Source organism: Thermobia domestica, chromosome 15 (genome assembly GCF_964235325.1).
Source record: "Thermobia domestica chromosome 15, izTheDome1.hap1.1, whole genome shotgun sequence".
In the NCBI taxonomy this organism is placed as follows: domain Eukaryota; kingdom Metazoa; phylum Arthropoda; class Insecta; order Zygentoma; family Lepismatidae; genus Thermobia; species Thermobia domestica.
The window spans coordinates 197,556,499-197,578,799 of NC_137468.1; the positions used below are offsets into that span (position 1 = coordinate 197,556,499).

The following is a 22,301-nucleotide window of genomic DNA, read 5'->3' on the forward strand; positions in this document are numbered from 1 at the left end:
TAGAAATCTTACAACTAAATCTTTTTGTTTTTGTTTTGCTTTTCTTTTCTATCTTTTTTTTTTAGGAAAAGACATATAGTAATACTTCTGAAAAAAATACGTATATATTTCTTTTTACAAAAAGATGAATATATAAAATTTACATGAATATGAAAAATTTACAATACAGGGTGTTTCAAAAGTCCTTTACTAACCTTTTGAAATCCGTACGGATGTATTTAAATTGAACTTGATGTAGGAAATATACAATAGGGTTAAGGGCAATCCTTTCGGATGATGGTTCGCGGACGGTCGCCATCTTGAATGCCGGCATCTTGAATTCAAATTTTTTTTTATTTCAAACGATAGATGGATCATGTGATACATGCCCTTAGGCTAGAATTTGCTCAGGATATTAAATTTGAAATCAGATTTCCTGTATCTTTATTTGGTGAGAAGTTATTCCTCTTTACTTGGTGATTACTCTTCTTTTAGCAGGTAGTGAAGCATGCCGTTAACCACTGAGGAACGCATCCAGATAGTCAAACTGTGAAGTGGGAGAAGTGCCCGTGCAGCAGCAGCCGATTTCAATCAGCGTCATCCACAACGTTGCCCTGTGTCACAAGTGAAGCACATTGTATAACAGGTAATCATCAATTGTCGTTGTCTATAACTTCTCACCAAATAAAAATGCATGAAATTTGCTTTCAGATTTGACAACCTGAGTAAATTCTAGCCTAAGGTTATGTATCACATGACCCACTTATGAAATAAAACAAAGAAATTCAAGATGGCGGCCGTCTGCGAACCATCATCCAAAAGGTTTGCCTCTAGCCCTATTGTATATTTCCTACATCAGGTTTAATATAAATACATTCGTACGGATTTTAAGAGGTAGTAAGGGACTTTCGAAACACCCTGTATATACAATTGCTACAAGTGTTAGGCTACGGTCCATGCCATACAGATGTAGTGGATCATGCATACCAAAGTGCAATATCACAAAAAACTACACTACGTGACTTTACCATTTGTTCGCGATTATTTTATCGCTTAAAACATCAATGTAATAAGTCCAGAACTTAAACACTGATATTTTCTTGCTTATTTTCATAAATACTTTTCTTTCTGTGGTCATTTTACTGTAATAAATAGATTTCTACGGAAATGACTATCCTTTTCGAGCTATACAGTCGTTGAGGCAATTTATACCTGATACGGAAATCAAGTCCTTAATATAAAGACAATTGTGCAACACACTCTAATTATTATAAAGTGCGTCCAAAACAGATACGAAAATGTAAATAGCAATCAAAATTCAAGATTCAATTAAAATGAGAAGAAACATGAGTTCAAAGACAGATTATGAAGAATCAGAAGATTTTGAGGTAGTGCAAAGTGTTAACTGTGTAGAGTTAAGTGCTGAGCACAGAACGAAAACAATCCACATAGCGTGCAATTGTGCCGACAAGATTCCATTGAGAAATGTGCATTTCTTTTTTATGTGAGCATGTGTATGTGTTTGTTAGTAAAGTAAAAAAAGTGTTTATTAATTACTGTTGTCTTTTGTTAGCCAAGGCAACGTATCGATACGAGGCGAAAGAGTTACCATCTGTTGTAGAATCTGAGAGATTCCCTCCTCCTGAGGTAGCACCTGATTCTCGGTCAGAACTTCCTCGAACACCTGAATCTGCGCTACTACCCCTGTCTGTAGGTAGAGCCGTACTTGGCCCAGGCAAACTTGTAGGAGTCATACCTCCTGGTGTTCCGGATCCATTCACCCGAGACATTAAGCTCTCTTGGTCGGAAAAGCACCCAGCTTGGGCAAGTTGTCTTTTGGTCTGAAAATACACACATATACATCTTACATTACGTTACAGAATATAGTGAAAGTCAAAATTACTAATACAACAACTACCCATAATATAAGACACATAAACAAAATTGCAATAATTAAAAGTCATAGAAAGACAGCATCACAGAAAGACTGTATGTAATCTCGGACAAATATTTATAGTTTTTAATAATTGTTTACAATTTTGAGCAAATGTTTTGAACAAATGTTTATAATTTTGAACAGACATTTGTAATTCTGAACAAGTGTTTATAATTTTGAACAAATGGTTGTAATTTTGGACAGATGTTTATAATTCTGAACAAGTGTTTATAATTTTGAACAATGTTTGTCATTTTGAACATATGTTTGTAATTCTGAACAACTGTTTATAACTTTCAATAGATGTTTGTAATTTTTGGTGTGAGAACACGCCGCAGGCCGTAGATAGATTTTATAATTTTACTTTGTAATCGAACTTTTATCACATGAGGTGATTGAACACCAGACACCACTGAATTTCATTTAAAAAGTAGCGCATGTACTTAGAGGTGATACAACAATTAAAAGTTTCATTGTTGCTGTTTCATGTGATTTTTTAAAAATATATTTTTCTTTTATTTTAAATGTCTGGAAAATTTTGGAGACGAGAGTATCTATATAATTTATTCCATCAAAGTCTAAAATCCCTTTCAACCGATTACGATTTTTACTTAGGCTTTCGTTTGTGCTAGCATGTAACAATGCACAACGACAAATATTAAAAAGTCGCCAAATAGACAAAAATTATTTACCTCATTATTCATCGAGTAATGTTCCTTGTCAATTTTTTCTCCAATATTTCGAGTCAGAGATTCGACTACTCGTCTTCAGGAATACACAATGGCTTAAGGCCTTTTCCACAACAGGATTGTCAATTTTTTTCCCTCAACAGTGGTTATTTATGAATATTGCTTTAAATTTTATTCATACTTATGGTCGCCTACCTTTCTCAATAATTGTGAATTGCTCTCAGTATTTTTGTACATAACAATATATGTATGTAACCCTGTTAGTGCAGTACGGTGGCTCAGTGGTAGATGGCTTAGTTTTCGTGCGCGGGGTCTTTGGTTCGATCCCCGGCCAATGAAATGTGAAAAATGAAATGAAATGAAATTTTTGAGTTTTACGTCCCACGGTTATGCCGGTTAGGCTAAAGAAGACGATGATGATAAGAAATGAATGAAATGGTGGAATGAAGAAAGTGGGAGGAAACGGGAGAACCCCGAGAAAACTCACGCACATGGTGTTTGTCCACCACAAAGTTTACTTGGCATGAAGTGGAATCGAACCCGGGACTCCAAGCACCAAAGGTGAACGCTCTACCACTGAACCACTGCGGCCCCAAGCAAGTTTGTAGTGGACAACATCGTGTCTGTGGGTTTTTTCGGGGTATTCCTGTTTTCTCCTACTTTCTCATTCCACCAATTCTTCTACCATCATTCACTTGCTTTAATCATCCGTCTCCTTTAGTCTAATGGCTATAATCGTTGGACGTTAAACTAAAAGATTTCATTTCATTTCCTAATGTTAGTGCACTAACTAAATTTAATCTTATTTTCTTTCTTTCTTTCTTTTATTACTGATGTTTTAGGGTTTCTTTCCGATAGATTCATTTTCACTAAAAACGTGTCATAAACAAACAATAGACAATTAATTTCAATTTAAATTAATTGTTTATTATTTCAGTACGACGATGTTTTGTTGAAGAAAATCCATCGAAAAGAAACTCTAAAACATCAACAAAAAAGGCTACTAATAAATTTGGTTAGTGCACTGTTAGGGCTACTTGCATAGGGCATATTGTTACTAGTGGTGGGCACAAAAACCAGTTTTTCGGTTTTCAGAATAACCGAAACCGGTTCCCGGTTTTAAAAAACGAAACTAGTTTTCGAAAATTTTCAAAAAACCGGTTCAGTTTTTCACCGAAACCGGTTTCGGGTTTCTTCAAAACTGGTTCGGTTTTCACCTAAACCTGTTATCAGTTTTCTCCAAAACCGGCTCGGTTTTCACCAGATCCGGTTTTCTTCAAAACCGGTTCCGGTTTCTTTCAAAATTTGTTCTATTTCTGATCAGAATAGACCTCTAGTGTTTCGTTGTTCTCCGGAAACCGAATCTGTTCCACAGAAATAGTTTCGTGTGTTTTCCAAAAGTTTTCACCGAAATCAGTTCCGGTGAAAAACCGAACCGGTTTTTAGAGAAACCAAAACCGATTTCGGTGAAAAACCGAACCGGTTTTGGAGAAAACCGAAATTTCGGTTTTTCGGGTTTCGTTTTTTCTAGAAACCGGTTGCCGGTTTTTATAAAAAACGGTTTTGCCCATTCCTAATTGTTACATAGAAAAATAATAAAAGCAATCTACAACTATTGGGAACAAAAGAGACCATAGGTATCCATACAATTTTGCACAATATTCATAAATAACACTGTTGAAGCACACATTTAAAAAAAAAGTTGAGATCGTATTGTGAAAAAGCCCTTAAGCATTGTGTGTCCCTGAAGATGAGTGGCTAAGTGTTTAACTCGAAATACTGGAGGGAAGATTGACGAGGACATTACTTAAGTTTTCTATTTCAAGTGTGCCCCTTCTAGCGCTGCTGTCGATGTGTGTTTCAACGTATCTTCCTCGAAAAGATACAGAACAAGTGCTGCGGCCGAGATCTTTCAATTGTTGGATGCGGAAGCGTTGCCAGAATGAATTATTTCACGGACTTCGCTCTGTACTGTCCTGTTAGCCATTCTAAGTAGACTACGATCTTCTCTCGTCAAGACCAAATGACTGAATGACAAATTGACAACACAGTTAAGATCATTCACCTCTTTTCCTTAAGCGAAGGGAGAGTTTCCTCCGTCAGAGGGTAGCTGGGTGTGGCCAAAGTACGTTTCGCATATTTTCCGAGGGCACACCTGAGATTGACAGGCTCTAGATGAGTACTTTGAGGTATTACAATGTGCTCCATACTCTCTCGATAGAAGAATTAAAATTATTTAAATCTTCAGCTAAAATTTATTTTTACCAAGTGAAACGAGAAGCTACAGCAATATTTTTCCTTTGTTTTTAATAAAGTATTTGCAGATGCCTGTGTGAATCATGGTAAAAAAAAAAAAAAAAAAAAGTACCTTGGAAATAACTCAAGTATTTGTTTATGTACTAAATAATGAACAAACATGAATATTCCGAAAAAAGAAAGGTGATGGAAGCGTTGAAATGTGGCTAATGCTGCTAATGTGGAAAAGGACAGCCGATTGGTCGATCGACTTATTATATTTCAACGTCTATTATTTCTTTTTCTCTTTCTTGACAGATAAAATCCTATTATTTGAAAACACATTCATATTTTCACTAGCTGAACCTGCGCTCTCTACACAGTGCATCATTCACATATGAGCATGAATCTCCTTGTTATTCTTCACAACACCTGCATATGACCCTTTATGGACACAAGTGAAGGACGTCTTGATAAAAATCAGCAAGGGGTACCATAAAGGGAAAATTTTTTTTCGATTAGATTTTCAATATTTCGCACCGTTTGTAAGATTTGAACCTACTTCCGGTTGAAGTTCCTAATTCATGTATGATTAGTGTTTTCTTTCTTCTTGCATGCAGTATGTAATAAGCAAATACATTAATTATACACAATTAATTATAATGTCAGTGATATATGGTATTCATTGAACAAAACACTCCAAACAATAAAAATTCATCTTAGCATGAAGAAATGGTTATCCTTCGTTTTTCATTATCATTTGGCCATGAAACAAATGCCTGAGAGATATACAACTCCTGTATACAACTGTATTGTGTTGGAATGTATAATTCATAGAACATGATGTTTTTTTTTTAATTTCAACACTTCCAGCGTACCCCTAAAAAATGTATTAAAGAAATAACGGCCACGTTTTTCAAATATTCAATTAGAACCGGACAATCTACACAAAATTTGCAATCGATCAGTGAAAACAGCATCTCTAGAGCTTGTGGTTTGCGAGAACTCACTGTTCAAAAGGTTGGTCCACATATAAACGTCCACAATCATATGAAATTTTTTTAACCACAAATATATAAAACTAGCATTTTAATATATATATTGTTTTTAGTTTTATCATTAGAGCTATCTGGCGTTAAAAGGTACAATCTTCGAACATATTCTAATGTAACATTTCAAGAATTATATGCCTGCAATATTTGAGCGTTTCAAGGACAACCGTATATAACGGAGATGAAGTAAACATTTTATTTCCTGGTAATATAAAATATTGCAAATCAACGATATAAAATAAGTTAAATTAAAAGAAATAACTTCAAAAAATACAAAACCGGTGTTATATTCTTTATTTGGCTCATGTCTCAAAATTTATGCATGTTGGAGAGAAAGAAAAACACTCGAAACGTGTTTGATACTGGCTCACGCCCATTTGGCAAAGATTCAAACTTCAGAGGGTAGAATGACTCGTTCATTCTCCCTCTTTCTTTTTTTCTGATAAATGAACAATCGTTGAAAAAGCGAGAGAGAGAGAGAGAGAGAGAAAGAAAGCCGTTTAGAAATTTAAGTCAGTACCAAGCACGATACTGAAAAAAAAATTGTAAGGGGGAGAAAAATTAATCATTATGTAAAAAACTTGGCATATTCTCCAAGTTTCAGCTTGTTAGTGGACATAATCACGCAAGACACACACACACACTTCTTTTCCCTTCTTCTTCACGATAAATGTCGCTTTGTACAAGGAAATTGTATTTCTTTCTTTTTCTTTCTTTCTTTTTTTTCTTTCTTTTTTTCTTTTTTTTTTTTTACATGAATTTGATATTATTTTCTATTTCTTAAAGTTCTTAGTTTTAATTTGTACGGTACTGAATAAAATTATCTATTTCTATGATTTGAGATGATAGTTCATTGATACTAGATAGTTGGTACTATTTCTATGATAGTCCATTGATGCAGAACAATGATCCAAAATATGTGCCCTTCTAACATTTGATGCAAGATTAGGATCTGACTAAGAATTTACTGTTTTAAAATTTTTCCCTATTTTGCGTCTATAGCTGAAAAAGATGCTTGTCATAAGCAAAAGAACATACGGAAGAATTAAAGAATTGTATTTCAATTATTGGCAGAACCAGGTAATAGGTGGCGAATTTGTCAGTGTAGAAGGCATACTTTCCTCCCCATTATAGGCGAAGTTAGGAATTGGTTGCTGGGGGGGCAGGCCTTTTGTCTGCTGGGGGGCACGGTTAATACAAATCAGAATTGAAGAATCTTATAACTAGCATTTTCGTTTTTTGTCGAAAAGTTGCGGGGCAATGCCTCCCTATGCCCCCCACCCGAAAAATCTCACCAAATAGGAGGCGTATTAAATACCGGTGAATCTTAATGCGCTAGAAAATAAGTGTTTATTTTCACGGTGAAGAAAGTAGAATAACACATTCATCTTAGTCATATCGTAAGTTTTGTAATATTTCCACAACTTAAACAGATAGCATATATATACGTCGTAATCAACCATAAGCTGTGGCGTAGGGAAGGGGGTCGGAGGGGTCGGGCCCCCCTCCAAAGAGGTCCAAGAATGTACTTTGGTACTTTGATGTTTGTATTTTTTTATATTTTTATGTTTATATTTTTTTGTTTGTAATTTCTCTATATGTACCTATAACAGCACTCCCCCCCCCCCCGAAACACACATCTTGGCTACGCTACTGACCATAAGTACAAGGTGAAACTGACCCAAGAGGTAGTGTGGGGAGCGGAGTATTTAACACGAAGGAAAACACTCCGTCAGTATCTTTAGTCAGTTTTTAGTCGGAGTGACAATGAGTGCTCAATAATGTCTGATACGTGAACTGTTATTGTATAAGTTCAAACTGGGGCATAACGCAAACCATTTTTCATGGGGAAAGGGAAGGTGCAGTGAACCACAGCACAGCAACTTGATGGTTCGAGAAATTTCGTGCAAGTTGTAAAATTGTTGAAGATCAGCCACGGTTTGGCCGCCCCAAAGTAACAGATCTGAAGTCACACGACACCCCACTGAGGAAAATTTATCCAACAGTACACGATGATTGTCAAACTACCCAGCATGACTCAGTCCACTGTAGTGTGTGACCTTGCAAAACCACCAGGGGCTGCCAGATTATGCCACATGAATTGACCCGAGCTCAGGCCCAGAGGAGAGTGGATGTGTGCAATATCCACGTGATGTGCGTTTGCTGAAACGGGTTGACACTTGTGACGAAAAGTGCGTGCTTTTCCGAATTCCGAATGTGCAGAAACAGTGCTTGACCAAGAGCTAGTCGTCTAAGAGGACCATTTCGAGCATAGAGTCATGCTTTGTGTGTGATGCAACTACGAGGGAGTAATTCACGTCAAGTTCGTTTCTAACGGTCGTATCATCAATGCTGATCTTTATTCCGAACAGTTGGAGAGGATGTTTGCTGCACTACACTAAAAATATTCTGCCTGATGAACTGAAAGAGCGTTCTGCTGCAAAAGAATAACGCAACGCCACATTCAACTCGAAAAACGCAAAAAAAGAAACAATAACATTAAACTGATGCCACACCCGAAATAATAGTTCTTATCTTGCCCCTTCGGGTTACTTCCTGTTTCGGTCCATTGCCTACTTCCTTAAATCACAATGCTTCATCAACCAGGAGTGACTGACTTCTTTGTCTCTAAGGACAAGACGTGGTATGGACGTAGAGTCAATGAACACTGAGAAAAGTGGCTCTAGACAGTCCAACACTAGGTCTATACGTTGAATAATAACATACTGTACTTTCATTGTACTGTAATAAATACAGATATGTTGTGTACCAGATTTTTCCTCCATTTATGACTCATCTTTACATGCCGGTGCGTCTTATATGCCAGCAAGTAAGAGTTTACTTTAACGATGAAGAAAAGCAGAGGTATTACACTAGGTTTGGAGTCAACCAAAGAAAATAAACTTACTTTTGATCAACAAGGACTCAGTGTGATTGTTATAATCACCAAAGTGGATGGAAGGATTCACAACTTGGTTGATTGCTGTAGAATTTTGATTGAATTAAACAAGTGATTTTTCTTGATGCAGTACAGTGGTTCTCGACTGAGTTTATGTGATCACATTGTTCCTTTAATCTTTCTCTCTCTCTCTTATTTTATTTATGAGGGTAGTTCCAAAAATTTCCGGTCTAATACTGAAATTTCGCGCCACGGGTAATAAGCTATTCGTGAAACGTAGTGCCATCTATGGAAAAAAAATCATGTATCAGTTTTAACTGTCTAGCTGTGTTAGTTCGTTGGAGGCAGTCATTTAAAGGCTGCAATAAAAAGACTGTGGCTTCGAGTACATTCAACATCCACCCTACAGCCCAGATTTATCACTACAGCTTTGACATCAATAGCTGTGTAGACTGGAGCATTGTCAAACAGTTCAACGCATAGCAATTGATTCAAACCACTGTACGTAACGAAATAACACAGCTAGACAGTTGAAACTGATAAATTATTTTTCCCATAGATGGCACTATATGGCATGAACGGCTTATTACCTATGGCGCAAAATTTCAATGTCAGACCAGAAACTTTTGGAATTTCCCTCGTATTTTTTGTATTTGAATGTTCTTTGTTTTTTTTTTTTTTTGTTTTTTTGTTTTTTTTTTTTGTACACAAATTATATGAAAATTACAATATTATGTTTATCAGTACAGTTCGGTAGATTAAGACTGTAGTAATATATTTCCATTTTCAAAAATTTGGTATCCCAAAATCTGATGGATCTATTAAGATAGCAAATACGATATTTGCATGTAATAGTTCGTTATTTGATACCTCTTGCAGTTGTTCCTGAAGTTGCTGGACTTGAGCTTCCTTCATGTTAAGCTGAGCAGCCAACGCCAAACTTCGCTCTGCTTCATCTCGAGCGTGCTTCAATAGACTCCACCGTTCGCGTTCCCTTTCCTCACGCTCTGCAGACAGTTGTTGTAAAGAGGCTTCGCTTTCTCGCATTCGCTACAACGATAACATTTTTTAAACACTTGCATTAGTTTTTAAGCATAATTAACACGTGTGATACATTATTACACTTAAAAAATATCACATGATATATAGTATATCCCTACATCAAATTGAAATAACAGGGTGTCTACTAAAATTCCAAAATGAAATTTCGTGACCTTTTCTTTACCAAATCATAAAATTTCCTAACATTTTTAAGAGCGAATTTGCGCGCGAATCAGGCCGAATTTTCATCCAGCGATAGAAACGTACTTTGCTTGCGATTTGGTAGCGTCTAAAGCCAGCCATACACATTTTTGGTGGTGAATTTTGACGATTCACAGATTAAAATTTTCCAGTCTGTACTTACATTTGTTCAGTTAAAAAAAAATCGTGACCCAAAAGCTAAATTTCATGACTTTTTCGTGACTTTCATGACCATTTTCTGATTTCGTGACTTTTTCGTGACTTTCGTGACCGATAGACACCTTGGATAAGCGTGTTTCATTTTGAATGTGAAACTACGATCGACATACAAACTATGGAGGATTCAATATTGAAACCGGAAGTTTATAGATCTTCTACTTCCGGTTTCAATAGAAGAAAAATGATACAAGGAGAAAAATGCATAATCCAGTCGGCATGTAAATGCTGTTTTTACCAGGTTACGCGCGTCACCGCATTAAGTAATGTTGTTTCATCTGTAGTACGAGCTACACCACCGTCCAGTGAAAATTTTGTATTGTGGGATCACCATTTCATATCTAGAATTAACGACATACCCATTCCGACGGTGGTAACTTGCGAATATAATGTTGCCACCACCTTCTTACGACTGTCCCCTCTTGGTTCTTTCTAAATCTGTGACTCCCTACCTTACGAGAGTAATAAGACGTCATATCATTCTGTGAGAAGGAAAGAGACGAAAGATGTTTTTAACACGAAACCCAGACGCCGAACTCCAGATTGGCATGGTGTTCCCACCTGCTGTACTTTTATACATGAAATTACATTACTTAAGGAGCGCACCCGCGTAAATACGATGTATCCACACGGAAATCCTAGTCCTTTTTTTTCTCAGTGTGAACATGGAAATTCATTTATTATGATCACACGAAAAGAACTTATACGAAGTGTGTTCAAAAAGTATCGAACCTTATTTTTCCCCGCGTAAACCAATGAAGCACGGGAAACTTTCTTCATTGTAGATGTAGAGGGGACATTCACGCACAATCATGATTTTTTTTCCGTCTACAGAGAGCATCAATCACTAACAGTCGGTCAACAAGTGAAGACGTGTAGTGAGAGGTCGTCGAATTTCAGTTTTTGGTAAAATGACAGAAAAACTTGTATTGACAGCGATATTGCATCAATTTTCGCCAAAAGCTTGGTGATACGCAAGCGAAAACCATTCAATCGGATCGGTACATTTAATTTTGAACGAGAATATGGGCATGGAGAGAGTGTCCGCGAGACTTGATTGAGGTTTTCATCGCCAAACACAACATTCCTGTGTGTCGTCATTCTCCCTACTCACCCGATATGGCTCCGTGTGACTTTTGGTTATTTCCCAAGTTGAAAATGGCAGTAAAAGGAACCCGATTTGAGTCAAGAGAAGACATCATGCGGAATACGACGGCACAGTTGTTCACCATTCGAAAAACACCGTTCCAGAAGTGTTTCCAAGAATTGCGGAATGCTGGGAGAAGTATGTGCATGACCAAGGAGACTACTTTGAAGGGAATTAGTGTTTCGGATTTGCAAATCAATACATGTATTTTTGCCAACTTATGGTTCGATACTTTTTGAACACACAACGTACAGCTGTAGTATTAATACATGTGAGCTCCGTTAATACACACGGTAATCTCTTGAATGAAAGCAAATTTTTTTGCTAATAGGAAGGTAGAGAGATTATTTCGGCCGAATTCATTAACAGAGTTAATTTGTTAGCATCTTAACGGGTAACGATGACTTTACCGGTGATGGCTATTCGTATCCCATTTTCTACTATTGAAACAAAGTGTTTAATTTGTAGAATGCTAGAAGTTACACATTGCACCGATAGATCGCAAGAAACATCCTCCAGAGACTGACATCCACCGGACGGAATTGAAACTTTTGCGTGTGATCCTCTTTACTGTCTTTAGGAGATTTTATTCTAGTATTGCAGGGACGCACCCACGGGAGGTCCACAGGGTTCGGACACGCCCTCCCCCAATTTCGCAACTCGACTAACATGTGTAGACTTTCTGAACAGAACTATATTTGTTTGACAGAGAAATGATTAATGGAGGCTAAAAATTTGATTTTACGCCGCCGCCTTTTCTTATAAAAATAATCTAATCCTATATTCTTTTCTTAAAAAAAATAGGTGACACTAACAATTAGGCTACTTAACGTCTTTTCGGCTGCAGAATAAGATAGGTTCAACATTACATACACGTATTGAACCCGTCCCCACTAAACTACTTTGGACTCTTCCCAGCTAACATTTGTGGGTGCGCGTCTGCTGTATTGTGATCATAATTTGAGAACTCCAGTTTCAACACTGGCTGCGCGTCGAGCAAAAGCAATAAGAAATAGCAAGATATGTACTTTTTAAATGAAATGAAATGAAACATTTCCGTTTAACGTCTCACAATTATGCTCTTCAGGCTAAAGGAGACGATAATTAACGTAAGTAAATGAGAATGATGATGGAAGGATTAGTGGTGTGATAATGTGGGAGGAAACGCGAGTATCCCCGAGATAACCCACAGACACAATGTTGTCCATCACAAACTTACTGGGCCGGGGATCGAACCAAGAGCTCTATGCATCAAAGGTCACCGTTCTACCACTAGGCCATCGTATGTAGTTTTTAGAAATGTATTTTATCTGCTTCCTTTTCCTACTATTTAAACCTGAATTTGTAGATCGACTACTACTTTCCGGATTCAATATCAGATTCCCAGTTACGTTCAACGTACCAAATACATGTGCAATTGCACCTTGGTATAGAACGTGTCAGAAAACATTAATATGATTAATATATATTTTGTTTACGTATACTATGTATGATTACATTTTTAGATCCTACATTTGTAGATAGCAATATATACGGAGTTTCAAAACAACACCGACAACGTTTGGGAGGTGATTCCTGACACCAAGATAAGACAAAAAGTATAGACCAACCTGGGTGCAGAAATCCGTCATTTCGGAGCTATAGGCCGCCGAAGACATGGAAAAATGAACTTTAAAGGTTCATAACTCCAATACTATACGACCTATCGTAGTCGGGTCAAGACCTCACTTAGGAACTAATATATGCGTTTTCCAAAAATATAAGTTTCAGAATTCTAGGTACTCACGCAACAATTTTTATAGAGGGAGTTTTGCTACGGGCATATAATTTGAAGTACTCACCAACTACCTCTGCATACTACATTAATAACTGTGATGATTTAATTTTGAAAATTGTTTCAAAATTTCATTGGCAGATAGTTTGTTTGGAGACAATGTGGATTGTATATTACGTATTGATTTATTTCATTTTATTTGATTTAATTTTTTATTTATTTATTTTTTGTGTCATACAAAATATTACTTGATATAGCCAATAATATTGCTGAGAAGTTCAACTGTCTTCTATATTCGACAACACCTCTTCATTTGACTTTTGGTTAAAAACTTTAAACAACGAAGAGCACCAAATTAAAAATAAATAAATAAATAAAATCAGATATTATGTAGAAAATGTTATTAAATCAAGTAAAATAAAAACGATGTTATGTACAAAATATTATTAAATCAAGTAAAATAAATTTCTAAGCTTTCGACTCTTCCCCGGAGTCTTGGTCATGGATGTTAAAAACAGGAAGAAAAAGAATAGAAACATCAAGGAATAAAAATGGAAAGGATTTACCAAGGAAAGAGCTGTGTTATACGGAAACACGTTGTCAAGTAATCTTCAGATGAAGTTGATGCAAACTAAAATATGGCGGAGTTAATTTGTACGCCTTTCTTGTTCCTTGTTGGAAGGTTGTCAACTCATATTCTTATTTTTACTGTCATGCCAATGCTATGAAATTACGTATTGTAATTACCGCCTCCCATTCGTTACTCAACCATCCCTTGTCTAAATTTACTATAGTTTATTATTATTATTATTATTATTTGAATAAATACATTTTCAAAAACCAGTCTCTCTCTACTTCATTTGTAGCTCCAAATAAAACTTTTGAATCTTCTACCTTGTGTTATGTGTGCTTTTTTTTTAAATGTTTCGATAAATCTGACACCAGGTTTTCCGCTTTTGAATCTTTAATATGCTCTTTTACTTGGAATTTTAGATTTCTTTTCGTTTTGCCTATATAACTTTCTTGGCAACTGTATTTTATTTCATAAATACCAGATTTGTCATTGGGATTCGTGTAATAACTCTTAAATTAGGTAATGTTCTTTATCAAGATTTTGGAGGGTTTTAAGGTACGAAAACAGTCTTGTATATTATTCTATTTAATGAAGTTTTCAATCTGGGGGAAATAGGCAATCCAATCCTTTTTTTTTTTTTCTTTCTTTTTAAATCTTTTATGTCGGTTTCAGATTTATCGAAACTAAAATTCCTTTTAACCTGATTATACCAATTATTTAATATTGAAGCTGGGCACTCATTCAAACTACCCAGCTTCATCAGGTACTCAATCTCCGTCTCTAAATCTGTTTTAGGGAAGTAAAACGTACGGCACGCAAAAATAAATTCTGCCAAATGTTAGCTTTGGTACTTGTTGAATGTGCAGATGTCTAATAAATGTACTGTGTACCGGCTGTGAACTTGTAGTGTACACTGGTAATGAATTTATTGTTATGCTTTCTTATATCAGTGTCTAAATACGTAATGGTAAATCTCAAATTGCTATGAATATTGTTCAACTCTTTTAATAAATAATCCAGTTGTGAATCATCCTTGTACAAGAAAAGTACATCGTCAACATATCTACAATATCGAACTGCACCAAGTCTACGTTCTTTCAAAACTCTACTTTCGACCATATGAAGTACTCTCTATCAATGGTGATACGGGGTTTCCCATAACCAAATCTTCCATTTGATGATGTATATATAGATTGCTTTCAAATGACAAAATATTATATTTTAGGCAACATTCAAGAAGATTAAGATTTTCATTCACTTGTGGAGTATTAACGTTTCAACTGTACAAGATGTTAGTAATTGATTCAAAAACTAATTGCAAAGGAATGGACGGATACATGCCAACTTCATCAATTGAAAGAGACGCAACACAGGGTAGAAGATTCAAAAACTTTATTTGGAGCTAGAAATGAAGTAGAGAGACTGGTTTTTGAAAATTTATTTATTCATTAAAAAAAAATTGTCAAGAGATGGTAAAGTGACAATTGAGAAGCGGTAATTACAAAATTTTCACGGCATTGGCATGACAGTAAAGATAATAACATGAGTTGGCAACCTTCCAACAAGGTACAAGAAAGGAAAAATAAAATCTTTGAGTTTTACGTCCCACGGTTATGACGGTTAGGCTAAAGGAGACGGTGATGATGAGTAATGAATGAAATGGTGGAATGAAGAAAGTGGGAGAAAACGGGAGAACCCCGAGAAAACCCACGCACACGGTGTTTGTCCACTACAAAGTTCACTTGGCGGGGGCTGGGATCGAACCCGTGACCCCAAGCACCAGAGGTGAACGCTCTACCACTGAGCCACCGCAGCCCCTGAACAAGAAAGGAGTACATATTAACTCCGCCATATTTTAGTTTGCATCAACTTCATCTGAAGATTACTTGACAACGTGTTTCCGTATAACACAACTCTTCCCTTAGTAAATCCTTTCCATTTTTATTCCTTGATGTTTCTATTCTTTTTCTTCCTGTTTTTAACCTCCATGACCAAGAGTCCAGTGGAGAGTCGAAAGCTTGAAAGTTAAAAAAAAAAAAAAAAAAAAATCAGGAATTACAGGAATCTGTAAGTAGAATCGAAATAAAAAACCTTACCTTAGTATGTCTGCATTTTTGTTTTCACTAAAACTTTCGGTAACTCTTGACTGTTATCTTTGAAGAGAGATGAAAATTTAAACGATAAAACGAGATTCTACGTTATTACATCACTGTTATTCTCTTCATCGCGTTGTAACCAAGTGAAATTTCGTATTCTTCACCGAAATTTTCGCCCCTCGTCAATGGTGACAGGAAAGAGTTACCGAAGTTTGAATGAAAATAAAAAAAAGTACGTACAAAGATAAGGTTTTTATTTTCTTTTATTATTGTACCTTAATATAAATGTACGTAACCAAAAATGAATACATTAACATTACTACTACAGAAATGAACTAAAACTGCATCTAAGTCTCATTGTACTGGTAGCTCAGTTTATGACGTCACAATTGTTGAATGCATTGAAATTTCTGAACTATACAGAAGTTTATTTAACTGAAAACCATTTAATTAGAAATGAAGATCAGTTCATTTAATGACATTTTTTAAATTAAGAACTAGCTGAACCTGCACTCTCTACACAGTGCATCATTCACATATGAGCATGAATCTTCTTGTCATTCCTCACAACATCTCTACAGGTCCCTTTACAGACACAAGTGAAAGACGTCTTGATAAAAATCGGCAAGAGTACCATAAAGGAGAGATTTTTTTCGATTATTTTTTCAATATCTCACCGTTTGCAAGATCTGAGCCTACTTTTGGTCAGAGTTTTTAATTCATGTATGATCAATGTTTTCTTTCTTCTTGCATGCATTACGTAATAAGCAAATACATTACATATACAAATAATTATAATGTCAGTGATATATGGTATTCATTGGGCAAAACACTCGAAACAATAAAGATTCATCTTAGACTGGATTATCCTTAATTTTTCATTATCACTTGGCCATGAAACAAACGCCTGAGAGATATACAGCCCCTGTATACAACTATGTGGTGTTGGAATGTATAGCTCGTATGATATGATGATTTCTTTTTTTAAAATTTCAACACTTTCTGTGTACCCTTCTAATAAAGAAATAACGGCCACGTTTTTTTAAAAATATTCTATTAGAACTGGACAATCTACACAAAATTTGGAACCTACGAATCTGGACAATCTACACAGCGAAAACGCACGTTTCTAGCACTTGTGATTTTCGAGATCTCATTGTCGAAAGGATTGGCCACAAACATATAAACCTAGCATTTTAATATATATATAAACATTAGTTTGTTTTATAACATTTTTTAGTGTTAAACGTTCTACTTTTCAAAATTATCAGATATCACATATTTACTCCTAAACAATTGTCCAATAAAATATGAGAAGGAACAGTAGTTTGGGAAATTTGTACAAACAACTAACAGTGGGAATAAAAAAGCATGGTTACTGTAGTGTTCTGAGAAGAACGAAGGTAGAACAGTGTAGAGAAGATGAAAATGAAAAAAAAACAAAAAAAAACAGTGTACTGCTGTAGAGTGCAGGAGGCGGGATAATGATGTTGCATAGAACTTTTACTCTACAGAAAAATTAAATGTTGCCTTCGTAGAGATTAGTGGAATGAGTTTTAGTTAAATTAAATTGATGTTATTGTAGTAAGTAGTTGGATGTTAAGAATAAATACATGATCTATGCAACGTGAAAAAAATGAAATGAAATCTTTAAGTTTTACGTCCCATAGTTATGCCGGTGAGGCTAAAGGAGACGATGATTATGAGAGATGAGTGAAATGTAGGAATGAAGAAAGTAGGAGGAAACGGGAGAACCCCGAGCACGGTGAAAATCCACGAGCACGGTGTTTCTCCACCACAAAGTCCACACGGCGCGAGCTGGGATCGAACCAGGGACCCCAAGCACCGGAGGTGAACGCTCTACTACTGAGCCACTGCGCTCCCCTTCTATGCAACGTGGGAATTATTGTTTTCTGTTATACATGTATAACTGTTCGAGGTCAAATACAATGATTATGTGCACGTGGAAAATATTACTGAAGTTATTTGTAGCAACCATCAGAGTGTACAAAATGAAGTCGCAGTAATTTAGTTACGCTTTGCAACTACATATATCACAAGTAACAGTAACAGATGGAAGTGGAAGAAAACGTTGCATTTTACTATTTTATATATCCATATATGATAAAGAAAGAAGGTTTACAACGAGGTAGTACAGGAAAGTCTGCTCGATAGGAATATAATGCCATAGAAGAAGTGATGAAGCGACTAAAAGAAAGTTTATTAGGAACATGGATAAGAGAGTAGAAAATTCATAACGGAGATGAGAGAAAAGAAGTCATAGAGATATTCCGCACATTCCTAGTTGGAAATGGATGCAGTATGGAAGAACTAAGGGACGAGAAAAAGAAAAAAGGTAAGGAAGAAAAGTGAAAGATGAAGAAGAAGAATGGATAAACAATTAGGATAGAAAATATTTGAGATACAAACGGATATACGAGAACATTGGACTTACAGAGAGAGAGTGGAAAGAAGGTAAGACACGAAAAAATGAAGAAGAGGTACTGTACACAATCCTAAAAAGTACGGCAGAAGTATATATGAGAGAGACAGGGAGAAACTAAAAGGAAGAATTAAATAGCATAAAGATGACCTTTGATTGAAGAGAAAAACATTTTTTTAAAATAAACATTTTGAGGAAAAAAGACACAATATAGTGAGAAGATAAAGAAAGAGCAGAAGAAAAAAGAAGACAGAAAGAAGCACAAGAGAAGAAAAGAGAGGTTAGTGAATTGGATCAAAAAACTAATGATCCATGAATTGTGTAATAAAGTATTATAGATCAGATAGGAAAAAAGAAAAGAAAAGAAAACAGAAAAAATAACGTAACTTACAGTTGGAGTGTGTAAATTAAAAACTGAGATGTGAAAAAAATAAAAATGTGGGACTAATTAAAAGTTGAGACATGTACCAAATTAAAAGTTGAGATTGAAAATCCATACATAATTAAAAGTTGCAAAAGATGAAAGTTTATACCTAACTAGAAATTGTGATCTCTAAAAATAAAAGAGAAATGTTAATTGGATGTTAGAAGTGACCTCTCATTTTCGCTGGTTTATAAGCTGTAACCTTAGATGATACCTTCATAATGTTTCTGATGAAGGAATGATAAATTATCGAAACTGTAACATAGGGTTATTAATTTAAGTATCTTTGCTCTGGTCAGATTTTGATTACTTAGTTATTTAAAAAAAAAAATCATATATAAACAATATTGTTTATATTGTACAGGGTGCATCAAAACGGACTTTACAATTTTGAAAACTCATATTGATTGATTCGTTTACCTTTACAGACATGATTTTAGTGTCATTTTGTAGCAAAATACATCAAGTTTTGACTCACGTAGTACACTAGTTCAGAAACAAGCCACCGTAAGCGCTAGCGGCAGTTACAGCAAAGATGGCTGCTTTTACTGGTCCCGAGCGTGCTAGTTGTGTGTTTTGGTTTCAAGAATACGCGACAACTGTGCAACGTAATTTTCTTACGAAGTATGGTAAAGATCCTCCCAGTAGCCCTACTATTTATCAGTGGCGTAAGTGTTTGATTGAAACTGGATGTTCGGTAAAACACAACAAATCTTCAGGTCGTCCTCATATGTCTGAAGACGTTGTAGAGAAAGTGAGGCAAAGATTTATGAACAGTTCTACAAAGTGAGCCCGGCGTGATTCTCAACAGCTGGGCGCCCCACACATGAGTTTGGCGTGTGTTGAGAAAAGGGTTGCATCTGAAACCATACAATTTACAAATGGGGAAAGAATTAAAAGACACTGATAGAGCTGCTTGTAGGGAATTTTTGGCAAGATATCGACTTCAGATAGAACGTGTGCCGCATCCCCAATGAAAGCCACATTCAACCTCTTTACGTATAAGTTAAAAAAAACGTGATGTATTTTGCTACAAAATGACACCAAAACCATGCCTGTAAGATAAAAAAAACAAATCAATGTGAGTTTTCAAAGTTGTAAAGTTCTTTTTGATACACCCTGTATTATCTAGTTATGCTAGCGTAAAAGCCGTAACTATCAAATGTTCAGTTGAGTATAACCTCTGTATGTATGCTGGATGAATAAGTGCTAAAAAAAAAGTACCTGTTCATAATTCCTAATGAAATCCCGTAATTCTTTTTCTTTGTCTTCTAACGTTCCATACAGCTGTTTCATTTGATTTAGGAGATCAAATTTCTCAGCTTTTAACCGTTTTCTATCTGCTTTCAATGCTGAAAAGAGAAAAAGAAAATATACATTTTATACAACCCAGGCATATTATAGTAGAAATAAACTTTGGGTCATATTTAGAGAGCTCTTTTTCCAAGACTTCTGAAAACCTTGTCCACCAATCTAAACCTTCCGCTAACTAGACTCCGCGACATTTGGTAGAGATTTATGATTCTTTCTGGCTAAAAACCAATGTTGCATCGATTCCTTTTCCTTCTTTCCTTTTAACTAGTTGAAATATTTTTTTAAAATTTTGTTGTTGTTAACTGAAAATAGGAAGGAAAGCTTTCTCCTTATTTTGCCGGACTTTAACACAAGTGGATCGGAGGTACAGTAACACTGAGAGCAATGACAGCTTACACGCTCGCGAGGACTAAGGCCACATTGCCACGTTAAATGAATCTCGTAGCTGTCATAAAAAAAAAAAAAAAGCAACCTGATCTTTCTATTTATTGTGCACATATTACAACTGCCTGAAAGCAAGAAAGGTGTCTCCACACATGCAGCACTGCACTCTAGTGGACAAACAGTGAACCTCCTTATTAAAAACGTGTATTTTGGCGCACTTCCCCTCGCTGTCCAAAAGAATCCGTTGTTCGGAAGCGGCGAAACTAGTTTTTCCTTTATGTCAGCGGAAGGGCGATAGCAGGTAGCAAGCAAGACGTCTCAGAATGTTGCACACTGTTCAACTCCTTGCAAGATGGAAACAATATAGTATGGTTTCAAGATTTTTTTAATGACAGCTACAAGTTCTTCTATCGTTGCAACCCATCTTAACCGAGGGTTGTGGGGGTGAAAAAAACCAGTGGTTGGGGAAAGAGCTCTTTAAAGCTGTCCCGATGTATATAAATATTTTCATATATTTATATCATCATTCATTTGTACAGGATACAAACAAATTTTCCTATTGTACAAAGGACTCATTAGTTTACGTACATTTTGATGTCTGATTTAGTGTATGCCTGCAGTCCATATATTAATATATCAACACATTACATTGGATGAACTTAATTTATTTATTTATTTTGCGTTCAAGAGACCACAGTATTGGACATTTGTACATGCGTTATAGAACATGTCAAATCATAAACTACTACAATAATTTCTTATACATCGTGTTAATCTTACAACATGATACATATTTATACATAGATACTCGTATACCACACCTTATCTATTCATCTACCTGGTTTTAATCATAGTGTGAGAATCTCTAATTCTTTTTTACATTATGTTATCTTCATTTAGTATTTACTAAACATGTACTGAAGATATTTGATCATAATAATATATAAATAAGAATGACTACTCATGTAATGATAAAATAAATACCTTATTATTGATTCATACAACTACAAGTTTCTAGGTTGAGCATGTTCATAAAATTCCGAGGGAGTATAAAAGCAGTGTTCTTGTAGGTACTTTGTTAGTCTTTGTTTAAAAAGGTTATCAGATTTTGAGTTTCTTATGTTGATGGGTAAGCTGTTATAAATTTGTATTCCTGTATATTTTGGACCTTTTGGGAAAAGTGCAGTATCATGAATGGAAATTGCAAGATCGCTTTTGTTTCTAGTATTGTATGTATGAATGTCACTGTTGCATTTAAGACACGGTTTAAGGCATTTTCCTATAAGATTGCCATTCGCAATATATATAAAGACAAGGCAGTAGGAAAATTTTAAGCTCTCGGATTTTTTTTTTTTTTTTTTTTTTTGCGTGATACTCTTGATTTTGTACCTTTCATTGTTCTCAGTACCCTTCTTTGAATTAGAAAAAAAAAGTCTTACTTTCTGCTGCATTTCCTTAGTGTACTATTCCATACATAAGTAGACTCTCAAACTGACTACGATAAATTACTTTCAATTTATAAAGTTAAATGAAGTTTTCACACCTTTTAAGGCATAGTGCACCTTACAAAGTTTCTTTTGTAGTACAGATGAGTGCCTATCCCACGTTAGTGTATCACTTATCGGCCTTAGAAATTTCATTGCTTAAACGTTATCTGTACATTTAGTTTTATTAGATATGATGGAATTATTTACATTTGTATTTCGAGAGTGTGGAAGTTTATTATTGTAGTTTCATCGGCATTTAATTTTAATTTATTAATTTCACGCCACGAGTTTAATTCTTCTATTGTTTGTTCGATACTAACTTGCATTTTACTGTCAGTGTATTTAGTAATGGCTAGACTTGTATTATCAGCAACCATGGTTGGTTTGGCAGGTAGGCCCTATTATGTACG

The 22,301-nt window shown here is 35.5% G+C and overlaps 1 protein-coding gene across 7 annotated transcripts in view; it reads right to left on the bottom strand.

Moving 5' to 3' along the window:
* LOC145671795 (kazrin-like) overlaps nt 1-22,301 on the bottom strand; it is a 312,194-nt gene that overhangs the window by 79,013 nt on the left and 210,880 nt on the right. For all 7 annotated transcript variants that reach the window (XM_081741014.1, XM_081741011.1, XM_081741017.1 and 4 more), the window contains 3 exons: nt 19,931-20,058; nt 9,661-9,840; nt 1,589-1,820 (listed from right to left, as the gene is read on the bottom strand). In XM_081741014.1, the coding sequence (XP_081597140.1) occupies nt 1,589-1,820; nt 9,661-9,840; nt 19,931-20,058 (540 nt within the window). The remainder of the gene's footprint in view (nt 1-1,588; nt 1,821-9,660; nt 9,841-19,930; nt 20,059-22,301) is intronic.